General features: G+C 43.8%; 1 protein-coding gene and 1 long non-coding RNA gene across 4 annotated transcripts in view; both read left to right on the top strand.

Annotated features, from left to right (window-relative positions):
- The first annotated feature begins 3,643 nt into the window (after positions 1 to 3,643).
- LOC139060530 (uncharacterized) lies at positions 3,644 to 6,767 on the top strand. Its single transcript, XR_011514900.1, has 3 exons — positions 3,644 to 4,073; positions 5,483 to 5,692; positions 6,527 to 6,767. It is a non-coding gene; the product is annotated as an uncharacterized lncRNA (long non-coding RNA).
- Positions 6,768 to 15,002: 8,235 nt separating this feature from the next.
- LOC139059936 (transcriptional regulator ATRX homolog) overlaps positions 15,003 to 18,232 on the top strand; it is a 45,531-nt gene continuing 42,301 nt past the window's right edge. For 2 of the 3 annotated variants that reach the window (XM_070538565.1, XM_070538563.1), the window contains exons 1-2: positions 15,003 to 15,155; positions 15,225 to 15,303. In XM_070538565.1, the coding sequence (XP_070394666.1) occupies positions 15,298 to 15,303 (6 nt within the window). In that variant the 5' untranslated portion in view covers positions 15,003 to 15,155; positions 15,225 to 15,297. The remainder of the gene's footprint in view (positions 15,156 to 15,224; positions 15,304 to 18,232) is intronic. The other variant, XM_070538564.1, reaches the window with a different exon arrangement.

The following is an 18,232-nucleotide window of genomic DNA, read 5'->3' as shown; positions in this document are numbered from 1 at the left end:
TCGTCTACAAAACTAGAGAGGAAGCTCGTGGTAATGGGCACGATATTATTCATGTAGATTATGCAAAAAGGTGGACCAATATAGAACTTTGTGTTGCATCAAATTTTAATGGTTGTAACTGATATTTACACCCGTGAAGATACGTATACTGCAGCCTATCTGTTAAGTAACTGCGTATTCACTGTAGAGCTACCCCTCGAATAACATAATGGGGTAATTTTTAAGACAATATGTCGTGTTGGACCGAGTCGGATGCTTTTCATAAATCTAACAAAAATTCCTAGAGTTAACTCCTTCCTGTCAATAGTCTGGGCTATTTTTGATAATAAGTAAAACTGTTTCTGTAGATTTTTTTTTTCACGACAGCGGAATTGTTCATCGGCAAGCAATTCATATTAATCGAGAAACTTGGCTAGTCTTGATTTTAGTACGTACTTCAACACCTTTGAGAATAAGGGTAACACCCACATGAGTGGATAATTGGCCTTTTCCGGAACAGTGGCGTGCCTCTACCGGCGACTGCGGGAATTACGACTTGTGGCTCTACCAGCGCTTTTTTCGTCCGCTTTTCTCGGCTGTGAATGCGTGCGCTTTCGCGCTTTCGCGCTTTCGCGCTGTCGTGTTTTGTGTTACTTGTGTCAGAGGCATTATTGGAAAATAGCGGTAATCTTGTGGTAAGCTATCCAGTCGTAGGTGAAGCTAAGCATGAACATAAACTTTTCTGCTAACGAGGTGAAGCCATCTTTAGGTTCTGGCGGCTCGTGGACTGCCGACCTGACCCATGTGCCGCCTGTGGATGACCGTGCCATTGAAGCCCATTGCGGCACATCTACGAACGGTGGGCTGCATAAGGGTTAGAAGTCTAAACAAGAGAAGTACGTTCGCCGGTTTAAATGTTCTACTCGCCACCTTGCTGGATGTGAGCTTCATATCGTAAGGAGCATATGCTTCTGCTCAATGAAACCTGGACATTACAGACAAACTTAAAAGGAAGAGGTCTGGACACCGACCAAAAATGGTTTAAAAGAGTTATTTACGTTTCGGCTCCCCCACGGGAGCCACAGACAAATTGTTGCCCTCTGCTAGTAAAAGGTGACATGTGTTGTTCAAGCTTTTTGCATTGCTGGGTGAGTATTGAATATTTTTATTCCTTACTCGTGCTGCTAAAGAGTGCCACTTTGAACTTTCTTGTAAAGGAATCATTGCGTCATTCCAAATTCGTGTCGCGTTTATTTGTGGGACCGTAAAGCGTAGGTGATAAACTGCAACAACGTGCTGAATTGTGCTGGTTGGTACATGTCTGAAGAAAGCGCATTAACAGCGCTGAACAACGGGTCGTGACTGAGACAGACGAAGCGCTGCGACGCAGAGGCTGAAAGGCACATCTTTTATGTATAAACCTTTTAGACACTGCGTCACAGCGCTTCACCTAAGTCTCGATGCGTTGTCTAGCACTGTTACTCTGTTTTCTACAGCGTAGGTGAACAAAGGGCTGAATTTTGCAAGGCGCAAAGCATGTCTAACGTGTTCATTGCTTCTTTTTTTGACGAGACTCGAGAGACGTACTATCAGCATCAAATGAAACTTGAACAGTGAAGCACGCCCATACAAAAATGCTTCCTTACTTTCTTTAGAACTTTTATCAACATCCTATCAACTTTAGTAACATCCTATTGACTTTTACTTTTAGTAACGCTAGTCAAAAGTAAGTTGGTTACTTCTTTTCTAACTTCAGTATGTAAAAAGAAAGTTACTAGAAAGTTAAGACACACTATTGTAACTTTTTAGAAACACGATTCAACAGGAAGGTAATAAAAATAATTATGTTCTTAAAGTACATAACCCAAGCTACAAAACATGCATGAATATTATTCAATAAGGTTATAATTATTCAGTGAACATGGCTGGTGCAAGACAGTGTTGTTTCATGGACAGGTGTAACTTTCCACAATTTGCAATCAACTTTCTAGTAACACTGGTTACTACAAAGTTGTTAAAAATGATTTAGTGAAAAATGAACATATAACAGCATCTGAACTATGAATGAATATGCAAAGACTGGCTGCATTAAAAAAAATGTTTTTTTGCACAGTAACTGTTTTCCTAATTTTTAATCAACTTCCTAGTAACAGATGATAGTACAATGTTCATAGAAAAAAATTGCTTCTAATACCGGACGCTAAGAGGAAATATGGTCTCACCAATTCAAGATGTGGGCACGTATTCTCGAAAACACGACAGCTAGTGCCATGGGAAGCGTGTATATGAGCGGTGATCATGAATTTGTGCTCAGTAGGTGTCAAAGAAGCCCGTAGGCCATGCACCATCGCACTAGACGGCGCGCTGATCGGCTCGTGTTCGCCAACTAAAGCGGGAGACACACGGTCCGATTTGGTGTCCGATCCGGCGTCTGACGCGCCGAAACTGCAACCCGAATCGAGGTGTTTTGCCGTGCCGAAGCGCCGGATCGGACGTCCGGCGTGCGACAAACCGGGCAGATTTTCATCGTTCGACGTGTCCGACAACTGCACCGTCGTCTGGCCGCAGCCATTGGCAGCGCGGCTGGCATGTCACGTTCTCTGACGTTCCCTCCACGGAGGCGGTGCTGGCTTTCCGGTTTCTCGCAGTTATTCTTTTTCCTTGCCTGCTGCAGTTTGTTTCTGACATGAAATAGTTACCAGTTCAGTAAAATTATCTCGAACGTGTGCCTGTTACGCAAACCAGCGCCTTGTACACTAGCACTAAGCTACTGGTGAGATCGGGAGCCGCGACGCGAGGGCATTTCGAGAGCAGACATCACACACCGACCGTCTGAGCGAGGCCGCTCGCTTCGCTTGCAAGTTTGCCCTTCGCAACGACTGCGTCGAGTAAACCAATTGTATTTAATTACGGCCGACCTAAGTGTACAGTGTTCATTGTTTTGGCAAAAATAAGCACTCTTCGACGAGCTCGGACTGGATCGCAAGCGCCGTCGGCTGCAGCGTCCGCCTAGCTATGCCTACCGGCCCTATCGCTGGCTTTAGCGGAGCCGTCAGTGGACAACGCGCCGTCGTGAAGTGTTCTGTCACTCACAGGGGCATAATTTTATCGACAGCCTTCACGTAAAGCGAAGCAGTGTTGTGCATAGTTGCTTATATTGCGTTTCTCGACGTGGATATGAACTCAAGCTGGGGAGTTGGATGTGGGCGGAGCTTACGCGCCGCTCATGCCGTATCATGCAGCGCCGCACGTCGGATCGGACACCGAATCGTACCGCGTGCGTCTGTATAGCTCGCTCATGGTTCGGCTGAAGTCCCCGTATACACTTTATAAATAAGGAAGCCTACCAGGCACTGTAAACCCAATGATTGGGGCCTAAATGCTTCTCCGCCTCCTACTACGGCTTCCTTTGAGTGACAGTCTGATCTCGAAGGCCGCGCTTTTGCAATCTGCATGCACCTGAAGCAATTGCGAATCTTGAAGGCAACATCCGCTTAGTTTTTATTATATATACATTTCCTTAAACTTCGTATCACAAAGTACAAAGTACACACTTCTGGACCAAATAAATTTATTAAAAGACTCTATCAAATGTTATTAGGAAAAAACACGCAATTTTTTCATTTAAGATACATTTTTCTAAAAAACCGCAGAGTGGCGCTACTGTAGTATTTGTTTGGTCGACATACCACGTTGGTTGTCGTGAGTGCTCCCTGCAGTAAGGTGGTATTTGAGGTAAATTTTAGAAGTGCCTAGACAAAACGTGCTCCTTGTTGTGTGCAGTGACCATCCCAAACCCTCCGGACTCGTGTAACGCCATTAGTTCGCCGTGTGTTTCGAGCGATCCACCAGTGTCGTCAGTGAGTGCCCTAGTACAGCTCCCCGTCCGAGCTGCCTTTGTTCTGGCGAGCTGCCTGCCCGCGCTCTCGTGAAAAGTCTGGTACTGGGGCTTCGAATTGTAGTGTTTGGAAGACTGTTGAAGGTTGTGCTTTTGTGGAGCTGGAGTTCATCGGCAGTTCTACAGTGCTTGCGCCAGAGAAACGTCGGTGCTTCTGTACCTGTTAGACGAAGGAGCGTTTGCCAAGTCTTGAAAGGTAAGCAAGTTTGGCGCTTGCGCGCATTCTTGAAGCTTATGATTTACGTAATGAGCGTTGTGTAACTAGCTAGAGCAAAGCGCTTTCCAATCGTATGCTAGCCATGTTGCTGTGCACATTTAGCAAGCAATTTCACGAAAGCTTCCTCTGATGTTACAGCGTACTTGCATTCTGCTACCCGCCTTGATTGCTATGCCTGAATGGGCACACAATTATGAAAACACATTGAAAGTTTGTGTTCGTTCGGCAGTGCGTAATAATTTGAAGACTGCGATTTTGTAGCAATACTTACCCCTCGATTCTATATCACTCTTCTCGCCCACCGCTAACGGCCGGCAGCTGCAGTACGTAGCATGGGCCGGGGCGTCGGTCAGCCTACTAACGAATAGCACAAAGGAATACCATCGCTACAAAATCGCGGTCTTTAAATTATTACGCAAATTTTGTGCACAATGAGATGTTATAAACACACCTTGCATGTACATGAAAAAAAGGTTTACAACAGAGATGACATATGCATGGGCACATATATGTGTCAATAAAATACTCGAGCCTCTTTCTGCCTACAGAAAAAGAAGTTATGTCTTCTCGAGGGCATGGCTGCTTGTAATAATGAACCTCTAAGGGAAGGTTTTCTCTAATCCCTATTTTTGATATCTAAATGCTTATGTGGCATGTACAAACTGCTTGCATCCATTTCTCATAGGGATGAGCTGTCTGAAATTTAATTTTCAGTAATAATTGCAATAATTAACTACTTTCACCTATCTTCTAATGACTAAAGTTCTATGCTTCTACCTTGACAAACCTTTTGTGAAATTAGTTTGATGAGGCCCAATATACAGGGCTTTCTAAATTGAAGGTATCAGTACCTATTAAAGACTATGCTAACTATGAAAATGCTGCTTGTGTATATTGTTTATTCACTCTGTCAGACAAAATCTTTACACCCAAGTGCAGTCAGTAAATTTAAAAGTGCATGTCTGCAAGGGGAAGTCAGAATTGTATTTGAAGACAATTGCATCTTGTTTGATAGTTCTCGAGTACTTGTGCGCCACTAATCGAGCACAGCTTGGCCCTATACTCGATGAGGCTTGAAGCTTTCAATGTCTGCTAATCACTAAAACAGCACCAGATCTCACTCTGTGTCAAGGGGTGGCACACATTTGCTTAGTTCTAGGCAGATGCATGTCTTTCTTTCGCATTGAAGTTCCCAATACTTTCTAGTCTTACGTAAAAGTACACAGCTCAGTACAATGCATGTATGGTATACGTAAGGCTGCTTTGTTCTTTAAACCGAATCAACAAGAAGCAGCGACCTCCATTTTTGCAAACCTTACCCTACTTCCTAACCATTCCTTGATCAAATGCATATAAAATGACTCTTTGGTTGTTGTATTCTTTCACAGGTAGACATCGGTGACGGTGTATACGTTGAAAAGGGCCTGCTGAAGAGGCTGTGCCTGGATGCTAACAACTCAAGCTTTCACTTCGCGGAGGGCCTCCTTAAAGCTCCTTTTTCAATAGAAGACGTTGAAGGGAGGTCCTTCTTTGGGCGGCTGTCAAATGCCTTCCACAGAAGGATCCGTTGGATACCAAGACGGCCAACACCATAGTAGGTATGTGTGTCACAAAGGAGCATCTTAATATTCTTTGTGCAGTTTTCAACAAAACTCCTTTCATGGCAATTTCAGTGCTATCTTAGGGTATACTCCTTTCTTTCCTGCTAAAATAGCTATTAACCTGATTATAATAGCATATTATAATGCAAGCTTTGCCACCATAACTAGAAAATTGTCATTACTGTTGGCATATGTATTTTTGTGATAGAGGCCCTGGTCATATGAATGCACTGATAATATAATATCCTGTCTTGTGGAAAGCTAACATGTTTAGTAACAAGCTCACTTTGACAATGTCTGCCTGCACAACAAAGGCATTTTGTAATCTTGCTGTAGAACGTCCGTAATGCCTGTTCAACTGCTTACATGTTGCTTGTATCATTTCGTGGTTCTTAAGTGCAACATAAAAATCAACTCTTCTATGTACCTGTGCCCAAGCAAAGCTGCAGCATAGTTATGACTGACACCTTGCCTTTCCTAAGATAATTCACACATGAAACTTCCATGTACTAGTCACAATACGAATATCGAAGTTCATTAAACTGAAGTTGATTTACAGCTTTTGTTTGTAGATGACAATTGGTACGATAGAGTTTATGTGTCGTGCATCTGTTGGTGTTACGCACATCCATCACGCTCCCAGCATTAATGCACGAATTCAGTCATTTCATGCATTTTTAGGACTTTGCACAAAACAGGTGGAGATGTTTATACCTCACAGGATTGAAAGCTTGTCTCTTGTGCACTTCCTTTTTAAGAAACAGATGCATGGTGTGTTGCAATGTCACTGTAGCAAAACTAATATATTGCCTTTTTTCTTCTCGTTTCTAGACTACACAACGCAACATTTCAGCCTACTTCCAGGGCAGCTGGAGAACTCGTCCTCCTTACTAGCCCGGGGATATTAAATGGATGTGTTCAAGCACAAATGGAAACCCGTCTTCTTCTGTTGCATGCCACACCTAGCCACTTGGCAATCACTATTCGCCAAAGACAGATAGTTGACAGGATGTTACTAGCAAGTCGTTAGGATATATAAAGGTGGTTAATAAATAGTCATTGCACAGTTTTTAGGAAGCAAATAAAAATTTTATTCAGAGACAATCAAAGCTTACTTTTGCAATATTAATTACCTAATTGCAAAAGTAATTACCTCTGACTAAAATGTTTATGTACTTTCTACCACTTTCTAACGACATAAGATAATAAGCAGTCGGTAAGAATTCTATCGACATTTTATATCTATACTTTCAATTCAATATCGGTGGCCAATAGTCGGTAGGAGGTTACTAGGAAGTTGTTACGGTGTCTAAAGACGTTTTATAGAATGTCGATAGGTTCTAGTAACATTTGTCTAAAGACGGTTTATAAAATGTTACAAAAATTTTTTGTAAGGGCGTGGCCCAAGCATAGGTGAAGATATAGTGCGCGTCGTCCAGTCCTCACCATTGACAGGCGCGCACATCCGGTTTGGCCGCACTGCGCGATCAACTGTTCCAGTTGAACAGTTGAGAATGCTTGTTTTCATGCAGCAAAGTTTGCGCCTGACTGCCACTGCAGTCAACAATAAATGTCGAAATGCAAAGCTTTTTATGTTTCTTTAAAAGAGTAATTCAGTTTCGCATGCAATAACGTAGGTGCAATATATATATGAATACCAGTGAAAAGTGCACGTCTTTTCCTTGTGCGCATCTTTAGGAATACATGTGTCCCTTCAGACCTCAAAAAATTGTCATCTTTGGGCAAGAACGACATGTCAGGGCAATGACTGATATGATTGAATGCAATGAATACAAATAAAATCTTTTTTTGTAAATATATTGACACTTTATCCAAAATCTAAACACATTCATTCGATTGCATGTCATGATGTTAACTGAAAAATATTCTGGTCCAATGACCAATAATGTAGGGCAAGTACTTCCTCCCTGGCACGTTCCAATGCGCATTAGTATGCACACACTGCTAGCATTGTATGTTGAGGCGCCCGTTGAACTTCTTCATCCTCTATATTCTCCTTTTCCTTATGTAACTGCCTCCCTCTAAAGTTTGACAAGTAGGCACCTGTCATAAAAACTGCGTCTGCCAGGTCCAGCATGTTTATAGGAAACGGTTTGCCAAATATGTGGAACTCCTTTATTTTCCTAATAACTCTATGTATACTCTCGCAATGGCAATATGCCTGGTTTCTTTAACATCCTTCGCACTAATTTGAGCTTCGCCAGTAATGCGAAAAGGAGGCGTATGAAGTGAAACACATTGTAGACGAAGGTATTCAACAGTGAAGCCCTTATCCACCATCACACCATCGCCCGGTTCCAACAAATCACATAGATCTGACTGTTGTACAATTTCCCTGTCACTTGTTCCTACAGCATACAGAACAGACATAGCATTCACAAGGCAGTCCGGCGTGGCTCACACTAGGCACTTCATTGTGTTTGCATGCTTGTAGTTAGAAAATGTTTGTCTCTGGGCATGCACGCCTGACGGCTTTTGGGTGCGAATTTCTGTTGTATCTAATATTAGGCGTTTGTTTGGATACCATCTGAAGTGTTGTGAAATGTTGTACTCCATATCAGAGAGTAACGGAAAGCCAGTGATATCTGTGAGGTGCCTTTGCAGCATGAAAATCCATGTCAAGAAAAGGCGATCAAATGCCAACATTGGGATAGAGAAAGTTCTACGAATCTCTCTCGTGGGCATGCCTGTCCGCAAGCGTACCGACACCATGAAGAACTGATATTTTGTTGTGCGTTTTTATGTTTTCATTATTCTTAAGGTGTCGATTTTAATGTGCGATTAGGTAAGGAGGTTCTAAAACACATCCATGCACGGTATGCTTGTGTGATACAGCATGCCTTTTTTTCTGTTTTCATGTTGTAGAGACACAGTGTCGTTTCTTTGAGCTCATAGTAGCTAATTATCCGGGTGTCAGTGTGGTGCTGGGCTGCCTTTAAATGCGACTCTAGTGCCAAGTTACTTTGTTTTGCTTCAGTTAAGGAGGCTTCAGGCTAGACACAGTGTCTAGCTGACGTGCATCATGCATGGCAACACCACTTTCAAGATTAGCTGTAAATGCTCCTGTACTTCATTAGCCTGGATTTGTTTCCTTTTTCCGAGGTTCAACATGAATGTGTAGTAGAGGCCCTTTTGAAAGTTGATGTGCTGCCTCGGTCTCCAGCGCTGGGCTGCCGTCGCTATGGTGTGGTGAATCGTCCGTGAAACTGCACCATTTATGGGTTACTTCCTGAAGGCTGGCTGCTCTGTGTGGTTACTGGCTTAGTATATTGAGCTGACACATGTACTGTAGGGTGAGTTTGTGGCGCAACAAAATGTAGAAGCGCAGTCTTCATACAAAACGCTAGACGCATGAGCCCTGCAGTTTATTAAACTGAGTCTGAAAGCTACATAAAAGTAATTCAATATCATTTATTATTGCCTTTTTGCTGATAACTGCATAATCGACCGTTCTATTCACACGACTGACGATCACTTGAAACTTCAAGCAGATCTTAACCTTATCGCTAACTGGTGTAACAAATGGCACATCACCTCGCACTTTACAAAGTGCGAGGTGATGTGCTTCAGCCGAAAATGTGTAAATTCTAAATATTCGTATCATCTTAATAACACTATGCTTTCCCACACTTCATCATATAAGTACCTTGGTGTTGTTCTTACAGGGAATTTTTCATGGGCCCCACACATCTACATGCGCCAAAGCATCACGTTCTCTTGGCTATCTACGACGCAACTTGCGAAATACCCCACCAAACATTCGAAAACTCACTTTCCAAACATTCATTTTGCCACAGTTAGAATTCGCCTCCCCAATTTGGTCCCCCCATCAAAATTACGCAATAAATATGACGGAAATGATACAAAATAGAGCAGCCCGGTTCATATCCCGTAACTGCGGTATAAACTCAAGCATTACACAAATTAAACTAGACCTACTGTTGCCACCATTAGATATCCGCCTTAACATCACTCTTCTGTGCTTATTCCACAAATATATTTACACTAATAAACGAACCTGGTTACAACTACAAATACCCCACTCTTTTTCACGCAGATTACATAATCAGTTCAGTTTCATGCGCATATACGGTAAAACAAATGCATTTAATTCATCTGCACTACCACGTGCCATTCGTCTCTGGAATGACCTCCCTGATAACATAGCCTCCACATCTAATCCGGACACGTTCCGCTCTCCTCTCAGTTACTCATGCTTTTCGCATTTAATACAGTTCACGAGTGACAAATCTAGTGTATGTTATCGCGCATTTTTGCCATGTTGTATATCATTCTCATAAACGGTATTCCTATGCTCTGTTAACAGTAACAAGTGTTCGTGTGCCTTCAGATATTGCTTTGTATTCCTAGTGCCTTCAATATTGTGTAACACGGTAATCTTTTTATAGCACTGTTCCTGTTAGAAATTTATACTTTTTATAGCTTTACTGTTTAACATGCCCCCCTTACTTTATGCCCTGCCATAGGGCCTAAGATTCTTTTGAATAAATAAATAAATGAATTGCTTAGTCGCAAAAGATTATGGACTCACAGAATACACAGTCGCCGGCAACGAGCGCCTATACTGCATTTACCTGTGCCTCGAACCACTAGTCACAGCTGTAAATCTGAAATGGTCACCGTCCCTGCTAGTGGTAACTGCTTTTGTCATTGACAATGTCCATTTATTTCAGTCTGCTTATTTAAACTATACGCACGTGTGGATCACCGAATAGTGTCAAACATTACTCGCTTAGAAGCTGAGAAGGTGTGAAAGAATGGCTGGGAGTACTTCGTCTGTTGATCGACCTTTCAAAACGCACAACAGCATCACGGCGGTTTGCAGGTTTGTGCCTAAACACGGACGGGACGTTGCCCGGGTGGTCTGGAAACGTTGATGTTTGTCCTGCAAGGGTCAAAACAAAGCGTCCTTACTTTCTCCACTACTTTCCTCTTCAGTCGACAATCATCGCAGCTTTGTCACGTACGCACAGAGATAAACTAGCTTACATTCGGACTAACATCAGTAGTCGATGTGCAACTGAAGCTACTCAGGGCCATGAACCAGGCAAAAACGGCTCATGTCGGCTTGTCAGGTTGGAATATGTTTGTCGAGTTCATGTAAACTCTAGTCGGTTGGGCTGAACGAGCGTCGAGTCGGGCTGAGTCAGCCGGACTGCATGGGGTAGGTTGACCGAGCCCGACCCATATGCAGCATGCAAGAAACGCGGGTTGGTCGGGGCCCGCCAGCGACGAGACTTGCGCGAGGCCACTGTGACGTCCCGATTTATGCACAGGCAGTGGGAATAGTACAAGGCCAACACAAGCACTGCGCCGTGCCACCTACTCGTAGCGATAAGACCTACAAAATAGGTATGGTGCAAATGGCAGCGGGACCCGGAAGCCTAGTTCGAATGCGTTCATGTATGAGCTCGACGCTGTATCGTTCACGTCGTACTGCGCGTAGCACTCGCCGCGCATGCGCAGAGGACCCCTTTGGAAAAGGCCAATTGTAGAGATCATTGGTAGGGCCACCTTTATGAAAGACCACCATCTTCGCTCTTTTTATAACTGGAAAAATGCCTGTTGATAATCCGCTGTTACAAATAGGTTGAAAAGATGATGATAAAATGTGAGCAACGAAAATATTTTGAGTATCTTTACTATCATCATTACCGACATCAGTATTGTTATTTGGCTTCTTGAGAAAAGAGATTATCTCTAGCTTACTGCGAGGAGACAGAAAACAGAATTTGTACTGAAAGTTAATATATATTTCTCTGCATCTAGTTGAGTGCTGGTATACGAATATGAGCCAGAAGATGAAAAATTACGAATTAAATTTATCCAAAATGTTTCTTCACTATATTCTACACAATCAGTAATTAATGTAGTAGGAACGCTATTCTGTTGTTGACCAATAACAATCGTACTGATTTCAAAAAGAAAGTATATGGGGGGAAGGGGAGGAGGGTCGTCAGAAATAGCGATAAACATATTCTTGTAATATTCAGATTGAGCTTTCTTGAGATCAGAGTTTCACTTGTTTCGAATTTTCATATATTCTTTTAGAAGAGTTATATCTTTTGAATTAATAAACTGATGGTACATGATATCACGGGCTTTCATTCTCTGAAATAATTCTTTTATTGCCCACGGTTTCCTTTATTCTTCATGTGTTCCTGTTGCATACCGCAAAGTAAAAGCTTCTTCACAGCGACCCTTCACTTTCTCAATAAATATATTGCATGGAACGCTTGAGTTGTCTTCCTTATAAACACCTAACCAGTCAACACGCTCCATCATCAAGTGAAAAGCAGATAGACATATTTGATCAAATTTTTGATAACGAACTGGGATATTGCAAGCGGCGCATTCTTTGTTTTTTGAAATAAGAAAGATATTAAACATAGGCAAGTGGTTACTCAAATCGATTGCAACAATACCAGAAATAACATCCGTTTCACTATGACTAAATATACACAAATCAATCAGAGTTTCCCTTATTCTTGTTATTCTATTTGGCGAACGTATAACATTTGTATGAGAGAATGACTTGACTATGTCTAAAAAATCTGCTGCAGCAGGCAGGCGGTGATTATGAAGACAGTAACGTGTTCTGACGCAGTAACTGCAAAGGCAAATGATAGCGATCACTGTAGAGCCGTTCCGTCCGTTGCTACCACCAGTGAGCAAATGCTAATAGCACATCCCAGTGAGAATTCCTCCTGAACGCGGCACTATGTAACCGTAAGGCGAGGTTTTAATTAATTATGGTGTTTGACGTGCCAAAACCACTTTCCGATTATGAGGTACGCTGTAGTGGGGGGCTCCGGAAATTTCGACCACCTGGGGTTCTTTAACGTGCACCTAAATCTATGTACACGTATGTTTTCGCATTTAACCCCCATAGAAATGCTGCTGCCGTGGCTGGGATTCAATGAAGAGAGTGCAAAGAACCATGCAGTTGATTTACGCCAATTTCAGACGCAGCTCAGTGACTGAACTTTTACATATGCTAACCTAACCGCTTTCTCCGAAAGAAACTAAAACATTTATATCAGTTAATTAAAGGGCAGTATAAAGTTGACATTGGTAAATTGATTTCTTTTACGTCTGGTTAATCGACACATCAGAAACAGGACCTAACAGAAACACCTCTTCGCTCTTTTAATGACTGCTTTAGGCATTCTTCTTTTTTTTTTTGCCAGCGAACAGTCAGGGACCGAAATATTCTTAGTAACACCGTTGTCCAAGCACTTTCATTATCTGTGTTTTTATCTTTTTCCTTTCAGTGACGTGCCAGTTGAGGTAGGCCGCAACGTAGTCAGTGTGACTGATCACGAACGACTGGACAAGGCTGGACCAAGATCAACACGCTGATCAGGCGGGCTTACAAGACGGCGCTGTGTTTATTGGAGCCCACGAGTACGGCTCGGCTCGTGCAGCTCGGCGTCCATAACAACCTAGAAGAAATAGCCGATGCGAAGCTCACCGCGCAATTCGAGCGCCTCTCTACCACCAAGATGGGCCGCAGTATACTGACGTCCCTGGGTTACAACACCCAAGCTCCCAGCCGGCAACCGTGCGAGATCACAGATGAGGCGCGGGCCCACATTTACGTGGACTCCATCTCGAAGAACATACACCCAGAGTACAACCAAGAACGGCGGCAAGCGTGGGCCAAGACTCTCACCGAACAACACGCCCAAGACCCGCACGCCCAGTACGTGGACGCCGCGGAATACAAGCGGGAATGCTTCGCGGCAGTGGTCGTTGCGGCGGCTACCGGCACCAAGACAACGGCAGCGAGCGTGCGGTGCACGAACGCCACAGACGCTGAGGAGGTTGTCATTGCTCTGGCGATCACCGAGGCCGAGTGTCGCACCGTGCTCAGCGACTCGAGGAATGCCGTGCGCAATTTTGCCAAGGGGCGAATATGCGCGCCGGCGGCCGCCATCATCGGCAAGCTCCAATTTCAAGACCGCGGCAGCACCGTCCGTATCAAGTGGTTCCCTGCGCACGCCGGCGAGTGTGCATCCTCACCGAACCACAACGAGACGGCCCGTTCGGCGGCGCGAGCGCTTACCTTCCGCGCCCCCGAGAGTGACCGTTCCGTGTGGTGGTTCGAAACCAAGGACAGATTTATTAGTTATGCCGAAGTAACCAAGTGTTACCGCTTAGCTCGACGGACAATGCCGCCTCCCCAACCGGCACTCAATAGGGAGGAGGTAAATTGATTTCTTTTTCGTCTGGTTAATCGACACATCAGAAACAGGACCTAACAGAAACACCTTTTCGGCAAATACAGACCGCGTCACTCCTCGCCCCCGCAATGCTGCATGTGCTTCACCCAGAGCCCTATCCGAGTGGGCTGTGCGGTGTTTGTGCAGCGGGTCCGGCGGACCAATGGCACATGATGTGGCACTGTGCCAGGTTCCCGACGGCAGCTACCTCCAGGACTTACGCGCCCGAACTTCAAGGTGCACTGCAGTTTGCAGACCAGGGATCACAACTATGGGCCGTCCAGCAGGCCCGGGGTGCGCTCGAAAAGCACAAGCCTCATGACCCACTACAAACTGGCCAAACTGGGCTAGTGCAGAGTAGGGTATAACCCCGGGTCGACGCTTGGCCAGCGTCACGACGCGTTAAACCGTCGTTTGCCGGCACTTTATTAAAGCTATCCCTATCCTGTCCTATCTTTTCTCTTTGGATGACTGAAATATAGCGTACAGTTTTTTCAGCTTGATTTTACGTCCTCTTTCTCTCTTTGTAGTACTGTTATTTTTGCAATAATGTGTCGGTTTTATATTGATTTTCTAGCCACTGCGTGTTTCTGTGTGCCATTATGTTCTATTTTCTTTTCTTTGTGACCCACCCTGCTAAAACCCCTGTTATGGTGATTGCAGTAACAATAAATCAAACCAGTAAATATATAAATACAAAACAATTCAGATTCAATTTTCGTGAAAGAAAAGGAGGCTTAAAATTTTGTATTCAGAGTTTCAATCTCTTGGATCAAAAGGTTAGAGTAACATCTGCAATGTTCAAATTGTTCTCTCGCTTATTATTATTATTATAATTTTTTGCACCTGATTCAACCACTCAATTCATGGCCAATCCCCCATTGTGGGTATGTGCCCCGGCCACTCAGGGCAACAACAACAACCACAACAACAACAATATCGATGCAAGGTGCAGTCCTCTTCTGTGTCTATCTGGCTGCAAGGAAAGGGTTTTATTTCCTTAGACTTTCAACTTCAACTTTCGGTATTCACGTTTAAAGTGTACTTACAGAGAAATTGAAAACCTATAAGTCCTTAACGTGATAAAATCAAAGTGTTCGTCAACCGATTTTTGTGTGATCTTGTGGACATATCTTGACGACGAAGTTGACGAAAACGTGAGCGCCGGATTGGAGGCAGGAGATACGCTGAAGGCAAGGCAAGCGCGAGCGTTTTTTGAGTAATACTATATTTAATTTTTTTTTCGCGGTCTACTGTTCCAGTTGGTGCTTTGCGACACACGTTTCTCCAGCCGGACGCGAAGAGCGAGTACTGGTTTTCTCTCTATTCGGAGCAATGACGGTAAGCTTGCAACGCTATTTCTGCACTAAGGGTTGAGTTCGTGGAACCTCAAGGATGTCTCACAGCCTGTATACATATCGGTGCCCATTTAACGCAACGTTAGCGCAATGGTTCGAATTTTTTAATGCATCCTGCCATGCAATGTTGAAGGAGATAAATGTCCTAGATTTTTCTCACAAGCGACCTAGTTATCAACAGAATAAAATATCACCCCGAGCACAAACTATAAGCCATGCACAGAGCGGAGCCTTGGTATGCCTCTGCGCTTCCGATGGAATGAGGTAGCTTGAACTCTCAAACTTCTTGAAGGCAGCTGAGTGCTGCCGATATTCCGTAATTACCGTAGAGTTATCCTAGCGCCAATCGTTAAAGTACCCAAAGGAGCATAAATACATCTGCGCGACAAGTGGACATTGATCCTGCAAGTGGTTGCAGGTAGCTGGTGGTTCGAGCTAACTGTTTAATGTTCGCGTTGAAGTCTCTCTGGTTACGCTTAAAAAACTCTTCTGCAGGTCAATATATTGTGGAGCCACGTGCATAAACCTCTACCACATGCGCATGGTTATGAATGAGAACGATTGAACGATTGTTAGATTGCTGGCACTCACTTTCTGCTTCTCGTCAATAGAAAATCTAGTCGGAATAAAAAAGGAAATGCGAGAATATTGCGAAAACTGCGCGAAGAATTGTCAGCAGACGCGCAGAATACGAAGGAGCATAAAATGATGCAGTGAGCGCAGATAAGCAGCTGCTTATTTTTCCGACGAGACTCACCGCAGGGGATAAAAATAGAAGATGAAAAGAGGGGGGGGGGGGCAGCGTCAGCGTTTCGAGAAATCGAAGAAAGATAGGTTAAACAAAGCCGCACAATTGTATCAGTGCTCATATGTATGCCTTCTTTTTTTTTAGCAGTTTTCCTTTTTTGGTGCCAGATGCCACTTTAGCATCTGTTGAATACAGGGACGGTGGGTTAGCAAAATTGCCTTGGCTAGATATAATATGCAATGCTTCTGGAAACTCTGTATTCGTTTTGTCTTTTGCGAGAGATGTTCGTGATGCTTTTGCTCGGTTCTTGCGGCGTCCTACCAACTAGGCGGCTCGTTATTCACTCTGCTGAGTCTAAATGTGAGAAAATTTGAAGAAAACTTGCCGCGAAGATGCCACTATCATTCCACAATACCTCAAGAAATGCTCGTAAATATGCTCCATCTTTCCTGTTTTTTTTTATAATGAAATTTATAAAGTTGCAATGGGCGCATAGAGCAATAAATGTTGTTCCAAAGGATTAAACGAAGAGGCGGACGTTTCTCGTGCAAGAAATCTCAATTTTCTGGCAGAGAACAACTACGTATTCACCAATGAACTTTCTAAATATTTACTTAAGGGCACATGTTTTACCTGTTTACTTGAAGCGGAGCAGTACCGAGCAGTGTGAAGTGGTGTTTACTTAGCAAATAGATGATGACTTTCGATATATTCCTTCCCAGAATTTACTAAAAAAATGTCTCGCCATTCCAGTCAAACTCATTTCCAAACTACGTCACGAGTGCTTTTGGGCATCTGTTAGCTGGAACGCCAATGCATTTCACAGCACACTTTAAGGCTGGAAGGGTTGCTAGTCCCGCAATCACTGCTAAAGGCTTACTCCCACTCGGCCGACACTACACCGATTTCGGTCTGCCTACTGTCGGCAACGGCGTTTTTCCCTTCGTGTTGGCTCCTCTGTCATACTGTACCCTAGAAGAGTTGCCTGTTGGGCTAGTTGGTCGTCCATATTTGAAGTAGTAGTAGCTTGTCCTTGTCTGTCTTCCTTGTGTGCGTGGTTTTATTCGCGCTCAGCTACTACTTCATACTGTACCGACGCCGACGATCTGCCGACAGTAGGCGGAGAGCTTGGCGTCGGCGCAGTGTGACCGTGGCGCCGACACTAAGGTGAAAAACGCTGTGGCCGACAGCCGGCAGACCGAAATCGGTGTCGTGTCGGCCGAGTGGGAGTAAGCCTTAAGCATACATGACTTCATCTCTCCGCTACTTTCTCAAAACTATTTCAATATGAGCCCTAAAGTGGAAGAAAAATATTGTTTGTTAATCTTTGTAGTAACTTCCTCAACGTTCTGATTTCAAATGCATGTAATTATTGCGTCTTTTGTGAGTGCTTGTGGAAAGGTTCAACCACGCTATCTGTCACAGGTGGTCGCGAAAAGGTTTCGCCGAGCTAAAATCAAACACGTTATACAACCAACAGTCGCATAAGATTGTGCTGAGCACAAAACCTCAATCTTCAGTGTGGAAATAACACTTATATTTAAGCACTCAGCACCGCTTTTTGCGGAAGCGTGTTTTTGATGCCGTGAATGAAGTAAATCTATGTTTTCTACACGCGAATCAAGTCCAAATCTGCTCGAACGCATTTAGGCAAATTTTTTTGCTGAGGGCCACTGTCGGTGCGTCGACGACACGCAGCGTGGCAAGCATGCTGGTTGTTTGCATGGCCGAAACACGACTTCATGGCGAACGTGCGTTCGCTACTAAACACAACTAACGTGATTTTCTAGCCGCAATGCAACGGCACTTCGTTCGCTACAATACAGCTGTGCGCCATTGGAACACCTGTCGATCTTCAAAGCGTGGCAATAATTGGATAGATTAATTGATTATCGGTATCAACGTGGATATGCATGCATGCGAGTTGCCAGAAAATGCGTGTTAATTATGAGAACACGTGAAATAAATGTACAGCTTTACGTGCATTTTACGCACATGCTTGCTAAGATGCCCATACAAATATCAAGCGTCATTGAGAGGTTCGTATGAAGCGCCCCTGAGGTGTTTGTGGGAAGCTATAGATACTTTAATGCAACCACGTTCGGCAGAGCAACAGTCTGATTTGCTAGGGTGAAACACCTTTGCGAAGGGTATTTTGTCGGAC

The sequence above is a fragment of the Dermacentor albipictus genome, chromosome 5, assembly GCF_038994185.2.
Source record: "Dermacentor albipictus isolate Rhodes 1998 colony chromosome 5, USDA_Dalb.pri_finalv2, whole genome shotgun sequence".
Lineage (NCBI taxonomy): Eukaryota > Metazoa > Arthropoda > Arachnida > Ixodida > Ixodidae > Dermacentor > Dermacentor albipictus.
The sequence above is the reverse complement of the archived record's forward strand: the minus strand, read 5'-3'. Positions and strand labels throughout refer to the sequence as shown.